Genomic DNA, 21,859 nt, shown 5'->3' on the forward strand with positions numbered 1-21,859 from the left:
TGCAGTGATCACCCACACCCTGGATGCGTGGGATTTAAAATAGCTTTATGCTAGAGGAGTGAATTCTTACTAAGCGTCTGATATAGGTCACTACGCTCAATTGGCAATGAAGCTCCCTCTTCTGAAGGAGGGGATTGCCGTGTTGCAGTTTCTTTTCACCGCGCATGCGCACATCATTTGATTCCCTTAGCTGTCAGTAGAACATTTTTCTTCATGTCCATGGACCAAACTTGGTTTAGCGACTTGCGGCTAGCCACTTAAATGTATCCTCGGTTTAAGGGAAACAACTCACCGCTAACTTTTGGAGTTTTAACCCAACAAAAATGTCTATAGCGAACTGTTTCCGGAGGATTGGGCACAAACTTGGACACTACTGTCGTTAGCAGACACACCCACGGTAACGTACTATCAACAGCTAAAGTTACGGAGCTTTCAAAAGTTGCCACCGTCCTTTAAGTAGAGTTTTATTTTTAGTCGTTGTACTTATCCGTGTTAAAAATAACTATGGTAGCTACTTCAACGACGGGGGTAGCATAGAAAAGGGGTGCAACAGGATTTAAAGGAGCCGCTGGGTTGCTCGGTTGCGATGGGCAACCGCGGGATGGAGGATCTGATCCCGCTGGTCAACCGCCTCCAGCACGCGCTGGGCTCCGCGGGGCAGAGCTGCAGCCTCCACCTGCCGCAGATCGCTGTGGTGGGCGGCCAGAGCGCGGGAAAGAGCTCCGTCCTGGAGAACTTTGTGGGCAGGTAAGACACACAATGAACTCGGAATGACCTGTGCAGCAAGGGGAATCCTCAACATAAACAACGCTTTTAAATGGATGAGAATTAGGTGACAAGAAAGTTGCCGATTTCTAATAGCACAATTTAACCGAGGTGTTTGGCCTATTATAAATCAATAGTTATGTCTTTATTTATAGTTAATTTATAGATGCTTTAAAGACTGATTGCTTGGCCCTCTGAACGGCTGCAGATAAGCAAGTGGGCAGGATGTAGGGCCTTTTTATCAAACTGGACTTGCTGGAAGAATAAAACAACTTTTAGTATTCCAAAAATGTGAATCATCATTCACTCTGACTGGTTATTTTCCTTGACCAAAATCAACAACAAGAAACGTATAACTTCATATAAGTTCAAATGTATAACTGCATTACTGCTATCATTATTAGTTGTTGTAAAACAATTCAAATAATGTATTCCAATTAATTAACTAAACAGTGATAAAGCTATTAGTTAACATTATACATCCCTCCCTTTATTCATACAATTACAAGAATGTTAATGTGAATGCTATTTAAAAGTGTCACTAAATAATTATGTCATTTTTACTAGTCTTGAAAATGTATCACTATCATATATATGTTATTTATATTATATGTGAACATGTGATTTCTATCTTGATAGTTCAGGTTAAAACCTCGTAAAAATCTGAATTGGAAATATACTGCAATCTTCATGTAATATAAAAAGTAAATCCATAGCAACTGTTTTTTAGGAGCTGGGACTCGCTTTATACACAACGATTTTGTGTCACACTGAACTTAAACCAGGACTTCAGGCAATTACTGCCACCATTCACAATGCACTGCTGAAATCACTGTGTTCATATGTCACATTCCCCACCCAGCAGTAGTGATATGGTGTGAATTGCCTGTGTGAAGTAGTTGATGCCGGTATGCCTGTATGACAGTAACCAGTGCAGCGCCTTATCTCACTCGTGGGCTGTGTAGGTGTCGATGATGGTTTTAACATGACTCCTGGAAAAGTAATGGAATCAGAAATATTTGTAATTAACCAAAAAGTATTTTAGTCAACCAATAATGAGCTGAATAACTGAGCTTTGTTGAATTTTCATCTTGTTCTGACCTTAAACAAACCTTAACAAATAAAGACTACACATGAATGACAGTGTTGTTTTGTAAAGTTTAAATCCTAGTGAGACAATTTGATTTGAAAGGAGGTGACTAAGTATTTCCATCCTGTTGGAAAAGAATGCTGGTGAGTAACTGAGTAGTTTCCGGCTTTCAAGACAGTGAAGCTCTGTCTTCTAAAGGAGATATATATTGTCCACAGCAGAAGAATATGTGCCATTGCCAGATATAGAAGGCTATTATTGCTTGCTATCCAGAGTGTGTATTGATATTTAAACACAGAATTGTTATTTTCCTTAGCTATGATGTATGACACCCATTTTGTCTGCGACTGTGCCAGCTGTTTCATGTGTGACAGGATGCAGTCAAACAAACTTCCTGAACCTGATGTTAATAGGAAAGAGGAGGATATGCCTGAGGAGTGTATTCCTGTGCATTCTGTTTCTTTAAAAGCAACACTTTATTTAGCTTTGAGTCTTTCTATATCTGATGGGGCAGATCATGACACATATTTTCTTAGCCTTCCTGGTCATGTTGCTGATGTTCTAGATAGTATGGCAACGTAAACACAAATACTTTACTGCTTACAGTTGGTGCCCACAATGCTTTGTTCTGCCTATTAGCAGCTTACACATACTTTTAGGGTAATAGTCTCACCTGTGCATGCACCATAGTTAAGGTAATTGTGGATAGTGTCTGTCAAGCTAGTGTTCAGACTAATCTTCATGCAAGTTTGCTTTGACATTTAATGTGCCAGTGTGTGTCTGTGTGTATCCAATTCGCTCCAATCTCTTTCTATTCTCCCAGAGACTTCCTTCCACGGGGTTCAGGAATGGTCACACGCAGACCTTTAATCCTCCAGCTGCTTACCGCTGACACTGGTAGGTAAGACACACATACAGCACTTTGGCTCGACCAAAAATCGTTTATAAATGTGCTATATAAATAAAACTTGATTTGAACTTGATTTGACACATCACAGTCATTATCACTGCCATTCTTAAGCTGCCTGCCACCAGATGGCAGTATGACATTTTACAATGGCTCAGCCCGACTGGTGGGACAGTGCTTGAATGGTCATCTTGTGATCTAATATGGTTTCATATGATCCTGTCCTGTATCATTTGGCCCTCCTGCAATCTCAAATGGCTTTTAGGACATGGACTTTATGAAATAGCATTTAAGTTTCCTGCTGTATTGTACTAGGCTTTTGTCGTCTGACTCGAGAACGTTTTCTTTTGGACTGGACAGGCTTGATTTTCCAAAAGATCCTCCAACATTATGATTATGATTACTCTATGTTTCTACAATTGTTTAACTGATCATTTCCCCCCCGCTCATTCTTTATTTTTCCAGAGCACGGTGAATTTTTACATTGTAAGGGAAAGAAGTTCACAGACTTTGAAGAGATTTGCAGAGAGATTGAGGCAGAGACACAAAGAATCACAGGATCAAATAAAGGCATCTCTCCTGTCCCCATCAACCTACGGATTTACTCACCAAACGGTAACACAATGTCAACTTGTGTGTTCAACTAGAAATATCCTTTTCAGTTTATTTATCTGAGATATGAATGACTTGTGTTTATGTGTACCTTTGTGTGTGTCTGCAGTGCTGAACCTGACTCTTGTAGACCTGCCTGGCATCACCAAGGTGCCTGTAGGCGACCAGCCGGCAGACATAGAGTACCAGATACGAGACATGATCATGCAGTACATCTGTAAGGACAACTGTCTCATCCTGGCTGTCACGCCTGCCAACACTGACCTGGCCAACTCTGATGCACTCAAACTGGCCAAAGATGTTGACCCACAGGGTAAGTCAGGCTTGTAGAGCATGTGGGGTTTTATTATGGCCTGAGAATAAGGCTCGTCCCGCTCATGTCTTCACAGGAATTCATTATCAGATTATTACAATGGTAATGTTTATGTCTAAAAGGTTTAAGGGGTTGTCATTTATCTTTTATACTTGATGTGACTTTACATTTGGAGCCCATGAAATGTCCTTATATTCTTCATCTTCTTTTTAGGCCAGCGCACGATTGGTGTAATCACTAAGCTCGACCTGATGGATAAAGGAACAGATGCCCGGAACATTCTAGAGAACAGGTTGCTTCCCCTACGCAGAGGTGTGCTGCTTGTGTTTGTGGGCATGTGTGTGTGTGTGTGTGTGTGTGTGTGTGTGTGTGTGTGTGTGTGTGTGTGTGTGTGTGTGTGTGTGTGTGTGTGTGTGTGTGTGTGTGTGTGTGTGTGTGTGTGTGTGTGTGTGTGTGTGTGTGTGTGTGTGTGTGTGTGTGTGTGTGTGTGTGCTCGCCATCTTGCTATAATACAGAGCACCCAGTAGTGGCTCTTTTGAGGGGAATGACTTTATGAGTGTGTGTTATCGTCAACCAGAGGTTCAGTCAAGCTCTTATTGTCTCTTTTCAACTTTGGTTACCATACTGCTGTTTAGCATGTATGTATTCTCTCTATAGCCAGTGCCATGTGTTGAAAGATGGCCATGCACTTTGTATGACTTCTCAGTAATGCACATGTGTTCTTGTGTGTAATAGACAGATAGACAGAGATCATATTAAAGGCTTGTAACAATGTGGAGAGAGAGAGAAAGAGAGAGAGAGAGAGAGACAGAGAGAGAGACAGAGAGAGAGAGAGAGAGAGAGAATAATGCAAGGCTCATGTGAGAGTGTAATGCAGACTGAGTAAAGCCTCACCAGGTGCTAGCTCCTTCATGCTTCTCCTCCAGTGCTAATGCATTAGCCATGGAGGCCCATTGAAATAACTGCCCTAGTAGCAGCATAGAGCTAAAGCATTAGATATGGAGCCTGGTGCTATTACTGCACTAAACAGGGATGTTTGGCCTGCTCTATAACACATGCTGTGCTGTTTAACACACATATTAATATCCTGTGTATGTGATAGTCCCACTGGAACAAATGGCAGTATGGGAAGAATTTTCAAGGACAAGTTGAATCTGTCTAACAACAGAGACTTTGATTGTTCCTTCCTCTTGTTGCTCATTGTCTCACTTCCAATGATCACATGCTCTTAATGTCCCCTCTCTTCTCTTCCTCCCAAGGTTACATAGGGGTGGTGAACCGCAGTCAGAAGGACGTTGTTGGGAAAAAGGATATAAAGGCAGCCCTGCTTGCAGAGAAGGATTTCTTCTTGTCCCATCCGTCCTACAAACACATGGCTGAAAGCATGGGCACCCCATATTTACAAAAAACACTTAACCAGGTTCAAAATGCACACACACATAGAGAAATGATATATTATGTGTGTACGTATTGTTACTGATAATGTTTATTTGCAGCAACTGACAAACCACATCAGGGAAAGTCTGCCAGCCTTCCGCAGTCACCTGCAGAGCCAGCTTCTGAGCCTGAACAAAGAGGCTGAAGAGTTCAAACAGTTTAGTCCTGATGACCCTGCTCGGAGGACCAAGACACTGCTACAGTCAGTCAGTCAAACGTTTTTGAAGTGTGTGTGTTTGTTGTCTTTTAAACTATTTATGTCAGTGTTTCTCCTGGTTGATGTGTTTCTGTCCTCCAGGTTAGCTCAGCGCTTGGCTGGTGACTTTGAGAAGCTCATCGAGGGCTCAGGGGACACAGTGGACACTGTCAATCTGTCAGGAGGAGCTAAGATCAACCGAATCTTCCACGTGCGCTTTCCCTATGAACTGGTCCAGGTGTGTGGGCGGCGTGTATTACTTGTGTTGTAGGGACATACATCTGGAGTGACATTGTGCTTTTCTTTCGTGACAAAATGCATGTCAATATAATGTAAGTCATTACATTTTAGAATAAGGACTTGTTTTAAGGTTCGAGTGGAGTAAGTGCAAGTTACAATAATGGTTAGCCTTAGCCTCCAGTAAAGTGAAATCAAATTAGAATCCACCAAATATATTGGGCTCATCTTACAGTAGCTCCATGAAATCTGTAGGTGCATCAATAACTTCTGAGCTTAACTGTGTTCAGCTTTGGCTGACAGTGTACTCTGTGTCGTCTTCAGATTGAGTCAGATGAGAAGAAGCTGCGGCAAGAGATCAACTATGCCATCAGAAATATCCACGGTGTCAGGTGTGATATAGAGTACTGAACAAATGCTAATTTATAAGTAATTCTTTTTGTATCTACGTTATTGATTTGTTCTTCCTTTCCTCCATCTTCCCCTCTCTGCCTATAGGACAGGTCTGTTCACTCCTGACATGGCCTTTGAAGCCATAGTGAAGAAACAGTTATCATGTTTAAAGAGGCCCTGCATTAAATTTGTTGACATGGTCAGTCAAGAACTAATCTCCACTCTGTACCAGTGCATCAACAAGGTACACATGTGTATGTGTGTCGTGTAACTGTGTGTGTTTGAATGTGTCAGAGCTTGCTTTAACTTCTGGTCTGATGTCCCTCTGTAGCTCAGTTCTTTTCCCAAACTGCAAGAAGAAACGGAGAGACTTGTTACCACTGAAATACGAGAGCAAGAGAGTAAATGCAAAGAGCAGGTTGTTCACACATATTGGAATTGCAACTTATTTTCAGATAACTTTATTGGATACATCATGTTTTTCTAATTAATGTACATCTATTCTGTTCAGGTATTGATGTTAATTGAAATACAACTTGCCTATATAAATACCAAACATGAAGATTTCATTGGCTTTACCACGTAAGCATCCTCTTCAGTTTTGAAATAAAAAAATATACTATATATTATAGCATGTTAAAAGAGTGAATAATACGACCTCATCCTCTCCTTTAGAGCCCAGCAGACGAGCAACCAAGCCAACAAGAAGACTCACGCAGGGATGGCAGCAAACCATGTAAGTCTTTCAGTAGTACTGCTTTCATTCATCCATATCTATCTATCCATCTACCTATGACTAGCAAAACATATATATTTCTACAGTATTTTAAACCATTCTTACCCAACTGGCAGTTATATGGTGATGGCAACAGATAGACTAAGTAAGCCAGGCCAATACATAACTTTTGTCATAGTGAAAGATCTCCTCCACTGTTAAATACATCGACTTTGAATTGAGTAAAACACACATGATCCCAGGAGGATGATTCAGAATGATCTACAGTAGTGCCACCAGAAGGTTAGGAAAAGTCTGTCTATACGCTTTTAGTCTTGTTTTACTCAGTGTTATCCAGAATCTTAGTCAAATAAATAAACACAATCTGTGCATGACAGTTTACTCCAATTAAATGATAATACTTTCAGGTTCAAACACTCATATTGAACATCTCCTAGCAACGGTTCCCTGCAGTGCAACATTAGAATTTGCATGGTTAAGAACTGAATTTGTATCATCCATCTTACATTTTGCTTTATTTTCAGCAATGTCACCCTCCCATGTGTTATGCATTAGTCGGCATTAATTAGAATTCCAAGCAGCAGATCAATTAGATATTTTGTGATTTTTACAAGAGGGGATTAAGGGTCCAATCACGCAACCAGAGTTGATCTTGGCTTCTCATAGGAATGCAGGAAAGCGAAAACGAGGCAGGATTTTGGTCTCAATCTGTTATGATTAATGTGTAACAGAATACTCGTGTGACACATTTTAAAGCAGGAATAATTAAAAACACTATCCCACTATTATTGTGCTTTGGGCTGGATCCTTAATTTGAGATTATAAGATTTGTGAACAGCAGTAAATGTTAACCGCAGCATAAGACATCTTGTCAGTTATTTACACAACTTCTCATGTTGCTTTCATCGCAGCAAGATCAGTATCAGTGTCATCCTCGAAAAACGCAATAGCCCCTTAATATAGTAAAAAACTGAACTCTTGATTTTGCTCCCTCATCTCCTTGTTTCTCCAGGGTGTGGCCGCTCCTTCCAGACTAATAGTAGGAGTCCAATCTCTTTAAGCCTCCTCACTCACTGCTGCCTCGGGTTCAATCTTAAAGGGTTCTGGGTTGGCATGCGACTTATAGCAAACATGCACACTGGCACATGGCTTATTGCAGCTTTCTTTATACGTATGTCATCCCCCGATGCACTGCTAACCTTTCAAACTATTTCCCTCTTACAGTTAAGGTTAGCAGTGTTTCTTCTCTGTCAAAACCTAATCATCTTCACTTTTTGCAGTTCCTCTGCTCCATAATTATGTGCAGATGTTAATATCCTCATAATCTGCAGGATGTCTGTTTCATTTCTTGGTATCTTTATGTTATCTCATACTTCCTGTTCTCTTATTCATCACATATCTTTCTTCCAGCCCCTCGCATCCTGTTTCTCCAAATGTGTTTGGTTACTTGTGTTTCTATGCTTACTTTGTATTTCTTTGTGTGCGTCCAGTTTCTCTTTGACCACTTATGTGCACTGGTGGTCAGTGGAATGGTAATAGGTCATGGCTGCATTATCAGACAGTCATATATCTCTCAAATGTCGTGCAAAAATCTTCTTTGTCCTTCAGTGGCAAATATTTACTTTCTTCAGTGTCGACTATTTACTGTGACCTGCTTTGTACCATCATACTAGTTGTTACTTGCTTTCTTTTTCCCCCATAAAACTGTCCTTTGAATGCTATTGTGGTGTTCCTGTCAGTTCTGCCATCTGATCTCCTTATCCTTGGCTGATGTGCAGGTCATACGCAAGGGCTGGCTGACCATCAGCAACCTCGGCATCATGAGAGGCGGAGCCAGAAAGTACTGGTTCATCCTCAGTGCAGAGAGCCTGTCCTGGTTCAGGGATGATGAGGTGAGGCACTCACACTTAACAAATATCACACCAAGACAACACAACAGTACACTATTTAATCAACACGTGTTTATTAACACATATCTCAGCTTGAAACAGAATATCATTTTGGAGGACGAGAGATAATTAAACACAAGGGGAATCTCTCATCTGTTGATTTTGTTGTCACAGTTTTGGTCAACCCTCTGCCGTTTTGTTGACGTTAATTGAAGATGTTATGGCCTCTGTTGTCATGTCAGGTGGGCTGCCATCTGTCTGCCTGTCTGTGCCTGCTGTACAGGAGCAGAAGGTCTGCACAGCAAGTGTAGACAGGCAGACACATCACAACAGACTCATCCTGTCACTGTTGGTGTCACGGGAGGAAGGAAGGGCAGAGGGCAGGAAGTGAGATCAAAAGAGGGGAACAGCATTTGTAAATGGATATAAACAAGAACCACATCTGGATGCAAATGCTGTAGACGTTGTTGTTGTTGTTGTTTGTTGTGGATTCAATTGAGTTGTGTTTCGGTTGACAGACATAATTTGGTGTGCGGTTGAAAGAATAAGTTGGTGTGCGTAGTAAAATGCAGCGAGGCCTCTGTCGTGGTTGAATCTAAACAGACAAACCCTCTCTTTCTAAATTCTTTGTGACATCAAAAAAGCAAACTAAAAGAGCATCTGTAACCCAGTTTGCTGTCCAGCTAACTGTTTGCTTTGCTTTTTCTCCTGCCACCTGGACCTGCTAGTGAGCCCCTCCGTTTCCCCCATTCATTCCTCTGACACCCCCCCCCCCCTCCCTCCCTATTCGTCCCGCTCTCGGCTCACTCTTCCCCTCACTCCCCCTCTTCTTCCTCTTCTGGGAGTTAAGGCACTAGGAGCGGCTCACTCTGACACAGCTGGAGCTGCCCCAAGCCAAACCGAGACACACACTTACACACACATGCACGCGCAAACACACACAGTGGACAGACTTGTATATACAGTATATAGTACACATGCAGAGTCTGATGTAAACAAACTGGGATGCAAAAGTGGACACAAATATACACTGAGTCAGACAGACACACAGTCACTTTTCAGATAAACACTGGCCCTCTAGAACACAGTGTTCCCAGACACAGCCCCAGGCATGCCGATTGCACACACACACTGTTATAGGTTTTCCTCTCGCTGTCAACTCCTGAGGATCAAATCAACTCACACACTCAAAGAATTAGCACATCTGCAACACATAATACAAAGACCAGCACGCAGATATCTGTTGACCCCATCAGAGCAACACACTTTGGCTGCCAGCAGCTCACAATGAGACACGCATGTTCCACTATATGATAATACAAGTCTACAACTTTTAATTATGGTGTGGTTCAGTTGGGCTAGGCAGTGTTTAATCCTTGCACCTCCTTATTACACTGGTTGGTTTATCTGCTGTGTTTGGAAGGCCTGAGTGCAAAATTAGTCACACATATTATTACAGAAGATCAAATCTACTGCCCTTTCCACATGCATGTGTGTGTATGTGCACACACACACAACACACACACTACACACACCCACCAACACCACACACACAACACACACACACATACCCACACACACCACACACAACACACACACACATCACACACACACACACATCACACACAACACACCAACACACACACACACACACACCACTCACAGGCAAACTTCTGCTTCTCTCTCTCTCACAGTTCCCGCTTTCACTCATCCCTGCCCAACACTACCTTTCCACATGCATTTCTTTTTTTGCTTAACTATTTTATTTTTCTTTACCTCTGTTGCCTTTTCCTCCTCCTCCTCACTCCTCCAATCCTCCTCCTAAGGCCTCCTCCTCATCCTCCTCCTCCCTCCTCCTCCTCCATCCTCCTCCTCCTCCTCCTCCTCCTCCCTCCTCCTCCTCCTCCGCTCTCTCTCTCTCTCTCTCTCTCTCTCTCTCTGTCTCCCCCTCTTTCTCCTTCTCCCCCTCTCTGTGGTTGGCAGTCTCCCTAGGACTCTGCACATTCCTGGCTGGAAAATCTGAAGCTTTGTCCAAACACCAGCTTCCAAGATCTGCCCAGAGAAATCCCACATGGCTGTTTCTACACTGCAGACCTCCCCCTCTCATCTAAACTCCTCCACAGTCTCTCTCTCAAACCCCCCCCCCCTTTACTTTATCCCTTGCAACCTCCACTCTCCATCCCTGTTGATTTCTTCTACACACTCCAATCTTTTAACGTCTGAAGGCCGTACAGTTCATCTCCTCCTGGACAGTTGTACCCTAACACTGACCTCATACTGAGAGTGCAGTATCATACTTCAGAGTTTAATCTCCACAGCACACTGAACAGACATACATTCCTTCAACCCCTCCACTGCCAGGGCACCACCAGGCAGTCTGAAGAAAAACAGACGGCTCATGCATATACACTTAATCTACAGTGTGTGTGTGTGTGTGTGTGTGTGTGTGTGTGTGTGTGTGTGTGTGTGTGTGTGTGTGTGTGTGTGTGTGTGTGTGTGTGTGTGGTGTGTGTGTGTGTGTGTGTGTGTGTGTGTGTGTGTGTGTGTGTGTGTGAGTGTGTGTGTGTGTGTGTGTGAGTGTGTGTGTGAGTGTGAGGCCTGCTCAATATCTCAAATCCATTAGTCTGGACTAAAAGGAGACAAAGCGGCTCTGATGTATGATACTTCACAACCACCCTGACACCGCTGGGAATATGACACACACATGCATACACAACACAGTGCCACAATGTCTTTGAACGCTAGAGTGATCATGTTGCCACACAGATGCACATGCAGGAGCTCCAAATACCCAATGAGAGGAACAAGTCCATTTTGAGATTTTGAAAAATAAGCTAAATTAATTAGCTAGTTTAATTTATTGAGCTTTTCTGCCAACAGACAACAGTCACTACTCAGATGTGATGCATTGTATGTAGATAGCACCTAACAAACAAGAGCACCTAATTAAAGATGACCAATGCTACAGAATGGATGCATTATGCTTGAAATAGAGTTAGTGACTGCATTGAAAGAGTGTGAGAGTGAATGCACATTTAAAGGCATTTGCATCAGTTCAGGAAAGACACATCATATTAATAGACCCTTAATTTGCATCAGAATAGCGTACATGCATGTTTTCAATGTCTCCCGAATCTTGCTTTTCCTTGCACAGTCTAACCAATGTGCAGACTACTGTACACCAGTAAGATCCTGAACAGGTAGTCTGAACACTGGGATGACGGAGCAGGACCCTTTCTCACTTTCTCTGCGGCTTCGGCTTTTCCCGCTCTGGCTGTTTGCTAGCAGTCCTGCCAGTGGCGGAGAGGGTTCGGAAAGATTTGCTCTGTTATACTCTCCTATCCTATCCTCGGTGCTGGGTCACAAGGCGTGGGGTCTCACAGACTTCAGACGTCCACTCCGATGGTTGTCCCTCCTCTGGAGATGTGTCTTGAGTCGGGCGTCCGCCGGGCTGTGTCCCGGTGTAGTATCCAGTCTTGACGTGGCACATTCACTCATTCAGCTCGGCATCGGCCTGTTCACTCGAGGAAGTCATAAGGAAATGCAGGGAGGGAGAGAACTAGAGAGAGGTAGGGAGGAACTTAGCAGCCATATATGGGTTGATGGGACCCATGGGGAATCAACTTCGGAGAGGTCTGCAGTTTCTCCCAACTTCTCCTGTGCACTTCCCTCTGCTCTGTAGGTTCCTCAACCCTTCCTGTTCTCTTCTAGCAAACATTCAAATCCATCTGTCCACCTCTATCCCTCCTCTTCCTCTCTTCATCATCTCTACTTTCTATTCCTACCCCATCCTAGCACCCTATACGTTCTCCAGTCTCCTCCCCCTTTGTCCAAAGCGATCCCAGATGTTGCTGAATGAGCGCCAATCCCGTCCTGTCATTTTTTTTTAGCCTCTGTAACAGGAAGTGGGCCCCTCTGGAAAAAAGGAAAGAGGGCCGGAGGAAGAGAGTCGTAGGGTTCAGGGGAGTATTGAAAGAGGGAAGACGGAAATGTGCAAAGGCACTCTTGCATCTCATACCACATGTGTGCAAAGACACAAATGCATCCACATGCACAACGCCCAAGACATGTAGGACTCCATCTTTTGCATGCATGCTCGAGTTCTCTATTATATAGAAGTTGCCTCTCTATCTCATACTTCTCCCTCTCTTTACCTCACCCATGGGCGTTCCTCTAACCAACCGTTCTGCAAGCCTCCTTCTCAAAAGTTAGCAGGAGGGAGCAGGCCGAGGAGGAGAGATGAGGGGGAAGGGCTTCACATTAGGAAAAATGTTGTGTTAGAGCTTGAGTCTGAGTAATGACTTTCACATGTGGGCCCGGCCTCTCTCCCTCCTTTTTTCTCGTACTCCTTCTCTCATTCCCTCCCTCCCTGTTTCACTTCTCTGTACCCTGCCTCCATACTGTCTGGTTCTCCTCACACTGGCCGCTAGTCTCCTCCAACTGTTCCCTGTCATTCACAAGTCCCCATGGTGATGACAGAGTGTAGACTTATGGTGTCCCCTTTTTTTCTTTGTCTCCCACTGTCTCCATTTCGCTAGTAAGTGGGCTGTGACTGTGAATCCGTGTGACTTGCAGACACATCATCTGATATGAACTCAGGTGCTCGTTCACCTTCACCTTCTGACACTTGTACAGTCTCTCTGCCACAGTCTTCCTTAAAAAGGAGCAGACAAAAGAATATTTACTATGAGACAAAAAGCTATTTTAGCTAAACTCAACTTCCTTAATTGTCTGTTGTGTTGGCTATCAACATCTGTGTTACCTCTGGGATTTCATATTTGAGTCATCAGCATCTGCCAAGCTTTATCTCTCTGCATTCTGTGTTTTCCAGGAGAAAGAGAAGAAGTACATGCTCCCCCTGGACAACCTAAGGTTCAGAGATGTGGAGAAGACCTTCATGTCCAGCAAGTGTGTCTTCGCTCTCTTCAACACAGAGTTAAGGTTTGTTTTGTGTGTGGCTGGAGGCCTCTGTGCGTACAGTATGTGCATGAATCAGAAAAAGGGAGTTCTGTTCTCGTCACCTGCTTGCTGAAGTTTAAGGGATGTTTTACAAGGGTGGACATGACCGAGGAGGAAAAGGGAGGAGATGTCAGAGTGGTGTTTTGCCCTTCCTTTGACCTCTTCCATTCGACTTTGCCACCACTGGAATTGAAAGGATATCCAGTGTGTACTGCAGCGGGTGTCCTTTTTTTGCCTCCAAGTATATGCCAGGCTGTTGAGGGTAGGGCTGTGTTTGGTTGGTTTATGTGTGAAACAGATTGGGAAAGACTGTGAGACAAAGAGAGAAAGAGACAGAGAGTGTTCAGCAGCTGGATCTGACCCAATGCCTGACTGATTGTACCAGAGCATGTGGGCTTTTGCTTATAATTCTGTGCTGTGTTGCATTTGGTAACACAAAGTGGTTGTGTGTGTGTGTGTGTGTGTGTGTGTGTGTGTGTGTGTGTGTGTGTGTGTGTGTGTGTGTGTGTGTGTGTGTGTGTGTGTGTGTCTGTGTGTGTGCCTTTGCCAATATTTTTGTGTGTGTGTGTGTGTGTGTGTGTATGTGTGTGTGTGGATATAGACCACAGCATACCGACGGTAGGCTCATTAAGCAGCTAATCAAAGCCAGAGAGCTTGGATCAGAGATGAGGCTGCTCGTGTTTGGAAAGAATTGCTCGACTCACCACAAAAAGGAGGGAGAAAGAAGAATTGGAAGGGTTGAGAGCAGAAAGAAAGCGGGAGAGAGAGTATCAGAGCCATCGGCCAGGAATGTGTCAAATTCTGTCCTATGGCGCCCCCCCCCTTTCCTGCGCTCTTTCTCTGTTTCTCTTTCTCTATTTGCATGTGTGTGTGTGTGTGTGTGTGTGTGTGTGTGTGTGTGTGTGTGTGTGTGTGTGTGGTGTGTGTGTGTGTGTGTGTGTGTGGTGGTCTGTATGTCTGTGTGTGTGTGTGTGTGTGTGTGTGTGTGTGTGTGTGTGTGTGTGTGTGTGTGTGTGTGTGTGTGTGTGTGTGTGTGTGTGTGTGTGTGTGTGTGTGTGTGTGTGTGTGTGTCTGTATGTCTGTATGTGTGTGTGTGTGTGTGTGTGTGTGTGTGTGTGTGTGTGTGTGTGTGTGTGTGTGTGTGTGTGTGTGTGTGTGTGTGTGTGTGTGTGTGTGTGTGTGTGTGTGTGTGTGTGTGTGTCTGTGTGTGTGTGTGTCTGTGTCTGTGTGTGTGTGTGTGTGTGTGTGTGTGTGTGTGTGTGTGTGGCAGACATTGCAGTGGTTTTGTCCCTGTCTAACAGTAATCCAAAACCTCAGGAAACTCCTCAAATCTAAAGCAGCGAGGATTGTACAGAATTCCTCAAGATGAGTGAAAAAGCTCACACTGGCTACGAGCTGAGGAGAGGATAGCAAAGGGGATGAAAAAAGTTGAAGTGAGTGATAAATCAGCGCAGAGAACAATTTGAATGTGTGCTCGCTGGTGTACACATGTTAGTGTTCTGATTTGAGTGTTATAGCACTCTAGTATCGTCATTGTTGGCCTGGCTCCCCGTCTGTGAGCCACCACACCCTGACATATTAACCTCACCCATCCTAGCTCAGCCATAAGCTCTCCGACTGACGGCTAAATCGTTCTGTTTCCCTTTATGTTGCTGCAGTCTATCTCTTTTTCTCCCTTACACACAAAGGTTTCACATATTTGAGGTTAATTGCTATGTGTTCTGAATGTGAGAATGGAACAAAAGGAGGAAAGAAAAAACGGAGTGATTAAAGAAAAATGTTTAACAGATGGGCCGCTGCCTGCTCCAGATCCTTTCATTGTTTCTTACTTTGCTGTGTTGCCATCGCAGCCAAAGCACAGAGATGCTTTGATGGAGTGAAGAGAGAGAGAAAAGATGGAGTGGAAAGAAGAGCTGGGAAATGTAGAGAAAATAGATGATGGAGATAAGGGTTGCACTAACTGTGGTCATGTCAAGCACAGCAGTAGAAACTGATAAACTGATTTATTTTGTGTCTCTGTGGATGTGTGTGTATCTGCCTAGCTGCAAGCGCTTGTGTGCGTCTCCCTCTTTAAAGTCCTTTAGATTTTATATGCGATATTGTATAAAAACCGTTCAAACTTGTTAAACAATTCTTCTTCCTTCAGTGATCTGTGTTCAATCTGGTTCCCAACACAGGGTGCACTCTGGTGAGGCCCTTTTAATATAAACTCAATGACCTGTGCTACCCCTGTGTCAGGTCATTTACACAGGATGCAGGAGGAGGGCAAAGGTCAGCCAGTGCTCCATTTATATAAATGTTAACACACCGTCAACTGGACCAGGCTGTTCTGTTCATATTTGTGTATACATGTTGCATGGAGGTTCTGGCAAATAATTGACGAAATTGACATTTTTCAGGAAGCTACGCACTAACTAATAGTAAATGATTGGCCTCCTCTCAAAAGTAATAGCTCAAAAGATACGTGATAGTTTAACCGTCTGAATTTGACAATTAGAAGGAAACACTTTACTTTTAAATTATTTTTTTTTATTATAGTGCTTTTCCAGATGCTCAAAGCAATTTACAAATACACAGACATTACACATATCATACATGCAATGGTCACCACTGTGGACAATACCCACAGGAGCAAGTTCAGGTGAAGTGTCTTGCCCAAGGACACAACGGCTTTACAGACGCAGCAGCGGCGGGTTTCCCCCCTTGATCTGATGATCATTGCACAGCGCACTGCGCCACACCGTCATCGAGGCGCTTTTACAAGTACACATTAGTATCATACATGTACTGTGGACAATACCCACAGGAGCAAATCCGGGTGAAGTGTCTTGCCCAAGGACACAACGGCCTGACGCAGTGGCGGCAGGAGCGGGTTTCGAACTGGAGTTCCCCAGCACCCCCCTTGATCTGATGATCAGATGCACAGACCACTGCGCCACCCGTCCCGACTACTCTCCTCTCTTTCCGCAAGACCTGAAGTAATACTTGTTTTGTTTCCACTGGAAGTTAAACCGGTGAGAAATAGGAGACGTTGCATAGCTTTAAATAACTAAAAACATTGTTGCTCTAGCTTAAAATTATTCCACACATTGGGACAAAACCCTGGCTACATGACCTAAGTTGCCAGGGGAAGAAAAACACAGTAATAACCAGTCATTACTAAAAGTTCAGAGTTGCTTTTTGGGTAATTCTTGTCTTATAGGCTCATTCGGCACTTCTGTGTTTATTACTCTGTATTGTCAAAAACATTACATTACATTTAGCTGACGCTTTTATCCAAAGCGACTTACAATAAGTGCGTTCAACCAACAAAATACAAACTTGAAGACAACAGAATCATATAAGTACATCAGGCTTCATAGAGCAAAAACATTTCAAGTGCTACTCAACTGGCTTTAGGTAAGCCAGTCCTTTATTAGTATATAAGTGCTTTGTTAATAGTTCTATTGCTCGAAGTGGAGTCGAAAGAGATGAGTTTTCAGTCTGCGCCGGAAGGTGTGTAAGCTATCTGCCGTCCTGATGTCAATGGGGAGCTCATTCCACCATTTTGGAGCCAGGATAGCAAACCCACGTGTTTTTGCTGATGGGAACTTGGGTCCCCTTCGCAGTGCGGGTGCAGCGAGCCGTTTGGCTGATGCAGAGCGTAGAGCACGCGCTGGGGTGTACGGTTTAACCATGTCCTGGATATAGGAAGGGCCAGATCCATTCGCAGCATGGTACGCAAGTACCATTGTCTTGAAGTGGATTCTAAAAAACACATTATTATCCAAAGCTTGGAGATGTCTGACAATGTTGCACTGATTTGCAGGAACGTGTATAAAGACTACAAAAGCCTGGAGTTGGTGTGTGGCTCTCAGGAGGCGTTGGACAGCTGGAAGGCGTCTCTGCTGCAGGCCGGAGTTTACCCTGAGAAAGTCGCAGTTAGTACTCTGACCCCCAATTCAACCTAATTAAACCCCACCCTGACCTTCAGCTGTGGGGAGCTGCACCTCTCTGCACCTTTAGCGTTTGTGTCGTATGCCCTCATTGACTTTGCTCACCTTAATGCCTGACAATAACCCCGTACCCTTCTCTCCATGTTCCCCCTTCTCTTCCCCTGCCAAAAGCAAAAACTGCAAGTCCCCCACCCCTTCCATCTCGCTCTGTCGTTGGCTCTTCAGCACAGCATTCTTGGCCCATGATGTCACTACAACGTGTGTGTGTGTGTGTTCTAGTCTGTTTCTAATCAGCAGTTCCTTATCCCTCACCCACTCCCCCTTTTCTTTCTTTATGCCCCCTCCTCGCTACCCCCCTCTCCTGTGCTTCCCCTATTCTGCTCTCCCTGGTCCTATCGTAGTGGCTCAATAAAAAAAGCATAGAATAGATTAGCAGATTTGGAAATACACATAAAACAAATCGTAATTGCTTCACAAATCTGTATTAAGGTTAATAGCTTAGTTTTTCTATCACACTATAGTATGTATCCTTGTTTAAAACACATGAGGACAATCTTAGGATTGTACATGCTCCTTACTCCTTCCCCTCTGTCCTTCACCTAGGTGGATGAGCAGGGAAATGGAGCTCCGGAGAACTTCATAGACCCTCAGTTGGAGCGTCAGGTGGAGACCATCCGTAACCTGGTGGAATCCTACATGAGCATCATCTATAAGACCATCAAGGACCTCATGCCAAAGACCATTATGCACCTCATGATCAACAGCGTAAGACAGACCAGGCTCTTTCACTGTTTTGAATCATTTTTGCTCACCACACCACAGTCCAACAAAATCAGCACTTTTCTTGTCTCTCAAACCCTTAAAGTGACTTTGTTTGGCATCAATCTTCCTCATTACTTTTCCATATGAATATGTGTTTCTTTACAAGTCTTCACCAATTTGAAACACTATTTCATCATATTTCAATGAATTAAAAAAATAAAGGGGAGACCAAAGGAAAAAAAAGACAATGATTTGCACAACGCCTTCAACAATTTGGAGCCAAAGTCCCAAATCGGACTAAAATATCACTTTACAAACTCTTACAATTTGACTGGTCACAGCTGTTAATAATCCCTCTCCGTAGGTGAAGGAGTTCATTAGCTCTGAGCTCCTGGCCCAGCTCTACGCTCTGGGAGAATGCTCAGCGCTGATGGATGAGTCAACGGAGCAGCAGAAGTACCGGGAGGAAGTTCTCCGCAAGCACGCCGCCCTGAAGGAGGCGCTCGCTGTCATTGGAAAGTTCTCCACCTCTACCTGCACAACCCCTCTGCCTCCACCTGTAGACTCCTCCTGGATACGGCCCTCCAGGTACAGACATATATAAACTACAGAGATGCAAAGGTACACTGAAAAATATTAGGTTCAACTTAATATTATAGCTTTCAACTAACCTTACAATTATGTTTAATTTGTTAAAGGTGGGGTATGTAATTTATTTCAGATACACTTTTTGTTATATTTGTTATATTCCATGGAATGCTCTTAACATCCCGATAGCAATGAATATATTAAATGCTCATCTGTGGAAGCCGTGGCGCTGTAAAAAGCACGACCAATCATTTGAGCCGGCCCGGCTAAAGTAACTGGATGGCCTACCTGCCTGTCAGCCTTCCATCTGTGCACAAACTTATCTCGTGCCCTCATTGGTCATGTGCGCGTTTGTGTGTGTTGGAGGAGGGGCTCTAAGGAAGTCTGAAGGAAGAGTACTTTCAAATTCTAGCGCACTCGAGCTGGTTCCTCCAAAATGACCTACCCCACCTTTACGGCCTGTCCACACTACAGCTTCAAAAAAAGCTTGGAGCTCGGCGTGTCTGAAGCTCGACCAACAACCAATCACATGAATCTCCCGCCCCTGACACACAAGCAGCGGTTTGATTGGCTAGAGCTTGTACTGGCATATGATTTGATTGGCTGACGCGTCCATCGAAAGCTTCAGAAGCTTCAAAAGTTGAACATTGCTCAACTTTTGCAGCCTGAAACGCCAGGAAAGCTCCGCTCTGCTTCCCACAATGCAGTTCGGCGAAAAGTGACGTCACCCCATTCAAAGTGAATGGGCAGACGCGTTGGAAACCGTTTTTGAAGCTGTAGTGTGGACGGGCCGTTAGTACATTCAATTAAAGTTTCAGTTTTTCAGTGTACATTCAGAAAACTGTGCTACCTCTACCTGTCACTCAAAGTTCTCTTCTCCACCTAGCCCGACACTCCCTAAAAAGACCAGTGTCGGTGTTCGAGGCCATGCCCCATCCGTCCCTCGAGTGCCCTCTAATGCTTCTTCCAAGAGCACCGGCAGCCTTCAGCAGATCGCTAGGCAACATCACCGTGCTCCACCTAGTGTGCCAAGGTAACTCTGAAACCACGCCATAACCTCTCTACTTTATGATGTCCTCCAGCCTGCCAATTAAACATGCACTGGCTTATATGCATGCTCACGTACACACAATGAAACCTTGCACTACAGGGGCAGAGGGAATTGTTATTTGAGCTAGGTGGGGGTCTGCTGGAAAATGTGTTTCTCATATTCTCTTTCCCATCAGCCTCAGTAGACTTCTCTGTGCAGCTTTCTACTGGAGCCAGAGACAACAGGCTGAGCACTCTGTCAAGTTTTCATCTTTCTCTCTGCGCTTCATCCCCCCTTTTCCCTCTTTCTCCTAGCATGAATTTGTTTTATTGCCCTTCCCCAGTTTCTCTCATGCAATAACCGTTATTTTCCATTTTTCCCCCCCACTTATTTTTCTCGTACATTTCTCCCCTTTCACTGGTTCCTCCCCTGCTTTTGGCCGGTCTCTCCTTTTTCTCTCTGCCTCATTTCCTCTGTGCTCTCCAATGGTTCTTTAGGTTCTTTCCCGCATGGTCTCCCTCTTTCCTTTGACTCTTTCCCCTATAGAGATACAGTATGTGGGGGCATGATTTTTGTTTCTTGACTATTTATAAAAAATCACTTTAATGTCTGTTAATCCACGAGGTCATGAATTGTTTAACAATCTTAATATGGTGCAGTATTGCAGCAAGTTAAAAATAATATTGCCAAATAAAAATATGTATAAGGAAATATGTGAGAGGGAACAATGAACCCTGAAACACAGTGCTCCAACATTTTGATTTGCTCATCTCCAAATTTCACATGAAATCTTTTTTGTTCTGTAACAAACTGCTGTCTTGTGTATATTATAGCTATCTCAGATAACAGTAATATAACCATTATTTCCAAGCTGTTATTCACCAATCATTTTCTCTGTTCTTTTTCAAACACTACCAAACCAATATGCTTTTTAATGTAAAGGTGTTTACATGTTTCATGGTAAGCCTTTAGACCAGAGCTCATCAGATAAGTAAGGGCCATTTCCCTTTCTTTTTTGTATAGCTGCAGTAAAGACTTTTGTTAGAAATGTATACTTTCTTTATTTTTATTTTATTCATTCATTTTATTATACATTTTGAAATGTTGTTCTTTCCTGGCAACAGCAGAGTTAGCTGCAGTATAACTACACTTATGAGGGATCAGACAATATCTCTATATTACATTTATTTTGTCTGCCTTTAAGTAGAACCAAGCACATCAATGGTGGGTCGTAACAACTCACAAGAACAAAGCACAATATTGCATTTGTCACTCCTTGTAAAATATATTTCTGGACTGTAGTATGCAATACTGTGTGTTTTGGTAATCTTGTTATATTATAATCAACATTATATTAATATATTTAATCTGATCTTCTCTCCAGGAGGCATCTTCCAGCTATCCCAAATGTGAAATAACAGTATTTTCTACTCAGAACTCCATTACCCATCGATACCAGTGATCCTCTAAACTCTAAAACGCTGCTGCTCAGAGACCTCTGCCCTTTGTGATGTTTCCTCCAGCTGAAGCTCTGCTGGGCTTCTCTCCTCTGGGAGCTGCCGTCTGCTAATTCAATGAGTCTTGAGCGGCCTGTTTTGTACATAATACCATTGGCCATAAATGCCGGAATGTGCTCGTCTGTCTGCCTACTTTCCAAGAGTGCCTGAACCTTGTGTAAATAGAAATACCAAATTTGTGTTATTCTACCTAAACAGAACGCACATGCACTATTTTCAATGTTTTTGAATAAACAGGTTATATTTTTGGACATGAATCCTGGTTTCTCGTATTTTAGGTTTTCTGTGGCAGTAATCAATTCTAACACTTTGTTACAGATTGTTTTTATCTGTGGTATTTCTACTTTGCCAAATCACTTTACTCACTTTTACAGCGGTCGTGTATGCCAGCAGTTTGCTAACTACGGTCAAAAGATGTATAGAGGCCCTTGTGGTTGGTGTAAGGGGCCACTGCATAATAATTACAGCTTAATGTCAATGTCACAATCAAACA

At 43.5% G+C, this 21,859-nt stretch overlaps 1 protein-coding gene across 6 annotated transcripts; it reads left to right on the top strand.

The window, feature by feature from the left end:
• Nucleotides 1-44: 44 nt before the first annotated feature.
• Nucleotides 45-21,623, top strand: dnm3a (dynamin 3a). Of its 6 annotated transcripts, none has more exons than XM_034080926.1 (21): nt 51-747; nt 2,679-2,752; nt 3,228-3,377; nt 3,484-3,687; nt 3,901-3,999; nt 4,947-5,107; nt 5,184-5,326; nt 5,423-5,558; nt 5,882-5,949; nt 6,056-6,194; nt 6,282-6,368; nt 6,462-6,532; nt 6,626-6,686; nt 7,699-7,725; nt 8,465-8,578; nt 13,407-13,510; nt 17,343-17,454; nt 18,073-18,234; nt 18,596-18,819; nt 19,706-19,852; nt 21,234-21,623. In XM_034080926.1, the coding sequence occupies exons 1-21, from the start codon at nt 587-589 to the stop codon at nt 21,265-21,267; spliced, it is 2,478 nt and encodes an 825-aa protein (XP_033936817.1). In that variant the 5' UTR covers nt 51-586; the 3' UTR covers nt 21,268-21,623. The 6 variants fall into 6 exon arrangements, 5 of the variants coding, with proteins under 5 accessions (XP_033936819.1, XP_033936814.1, XP_033936817.1 ...); XM_034080924.1 differs by having other exon boundaries at nt 52-747; nt 13,407-13,516; XM_034080923.1 differs by having other exon boundaries at nt 50-747; nt 5,184-5,558; nt 13,407-13,516.
• The last annotated feature ends 236 nt before the right edge of the window (nt 21,624-21,859 follow it).

The sequence above is a fragment of the Pseudochaenichthys georgianus genome, chromosome 4 (assembly GCF_902827115.2).
Source record: "Pseudochaenichthys georgianus chromosome 4, fPseGeo1.2, whole genome shotgun sequence".
NCBI lineage: Eukaryota > Metazoa > Chordata > Actinopteri > Perciformes > Channichthyidae > Pseudochaenichthys > Pseudochaenichthys georgianus.

Excerpts from the sequence above, each read along its gene's own strand:
- dnm3a (XM_034080923.1), top strand. The coding sequence starts at position 587 with ATGGGCAACCGCGGGATGGAGGATCTGATCCCGCTGGTCAACCGCCTC. Across the intron at positions 3,688-3,900 it reads CAAAGATGTTGACCCACAGG|GCCAGCGCACGATTGGTGTA; the intron begins GTAAGTCAGGCT and ends TCTTCTTTTTAG. Across the intron at positions 6,533-6,625 it reads GATTTCATTGGCTTTACCAC|AGCCCAGCAGACGAGCAACC; the intron begins GTAAGCATCCTC and ends CCTCTCCTTTAG.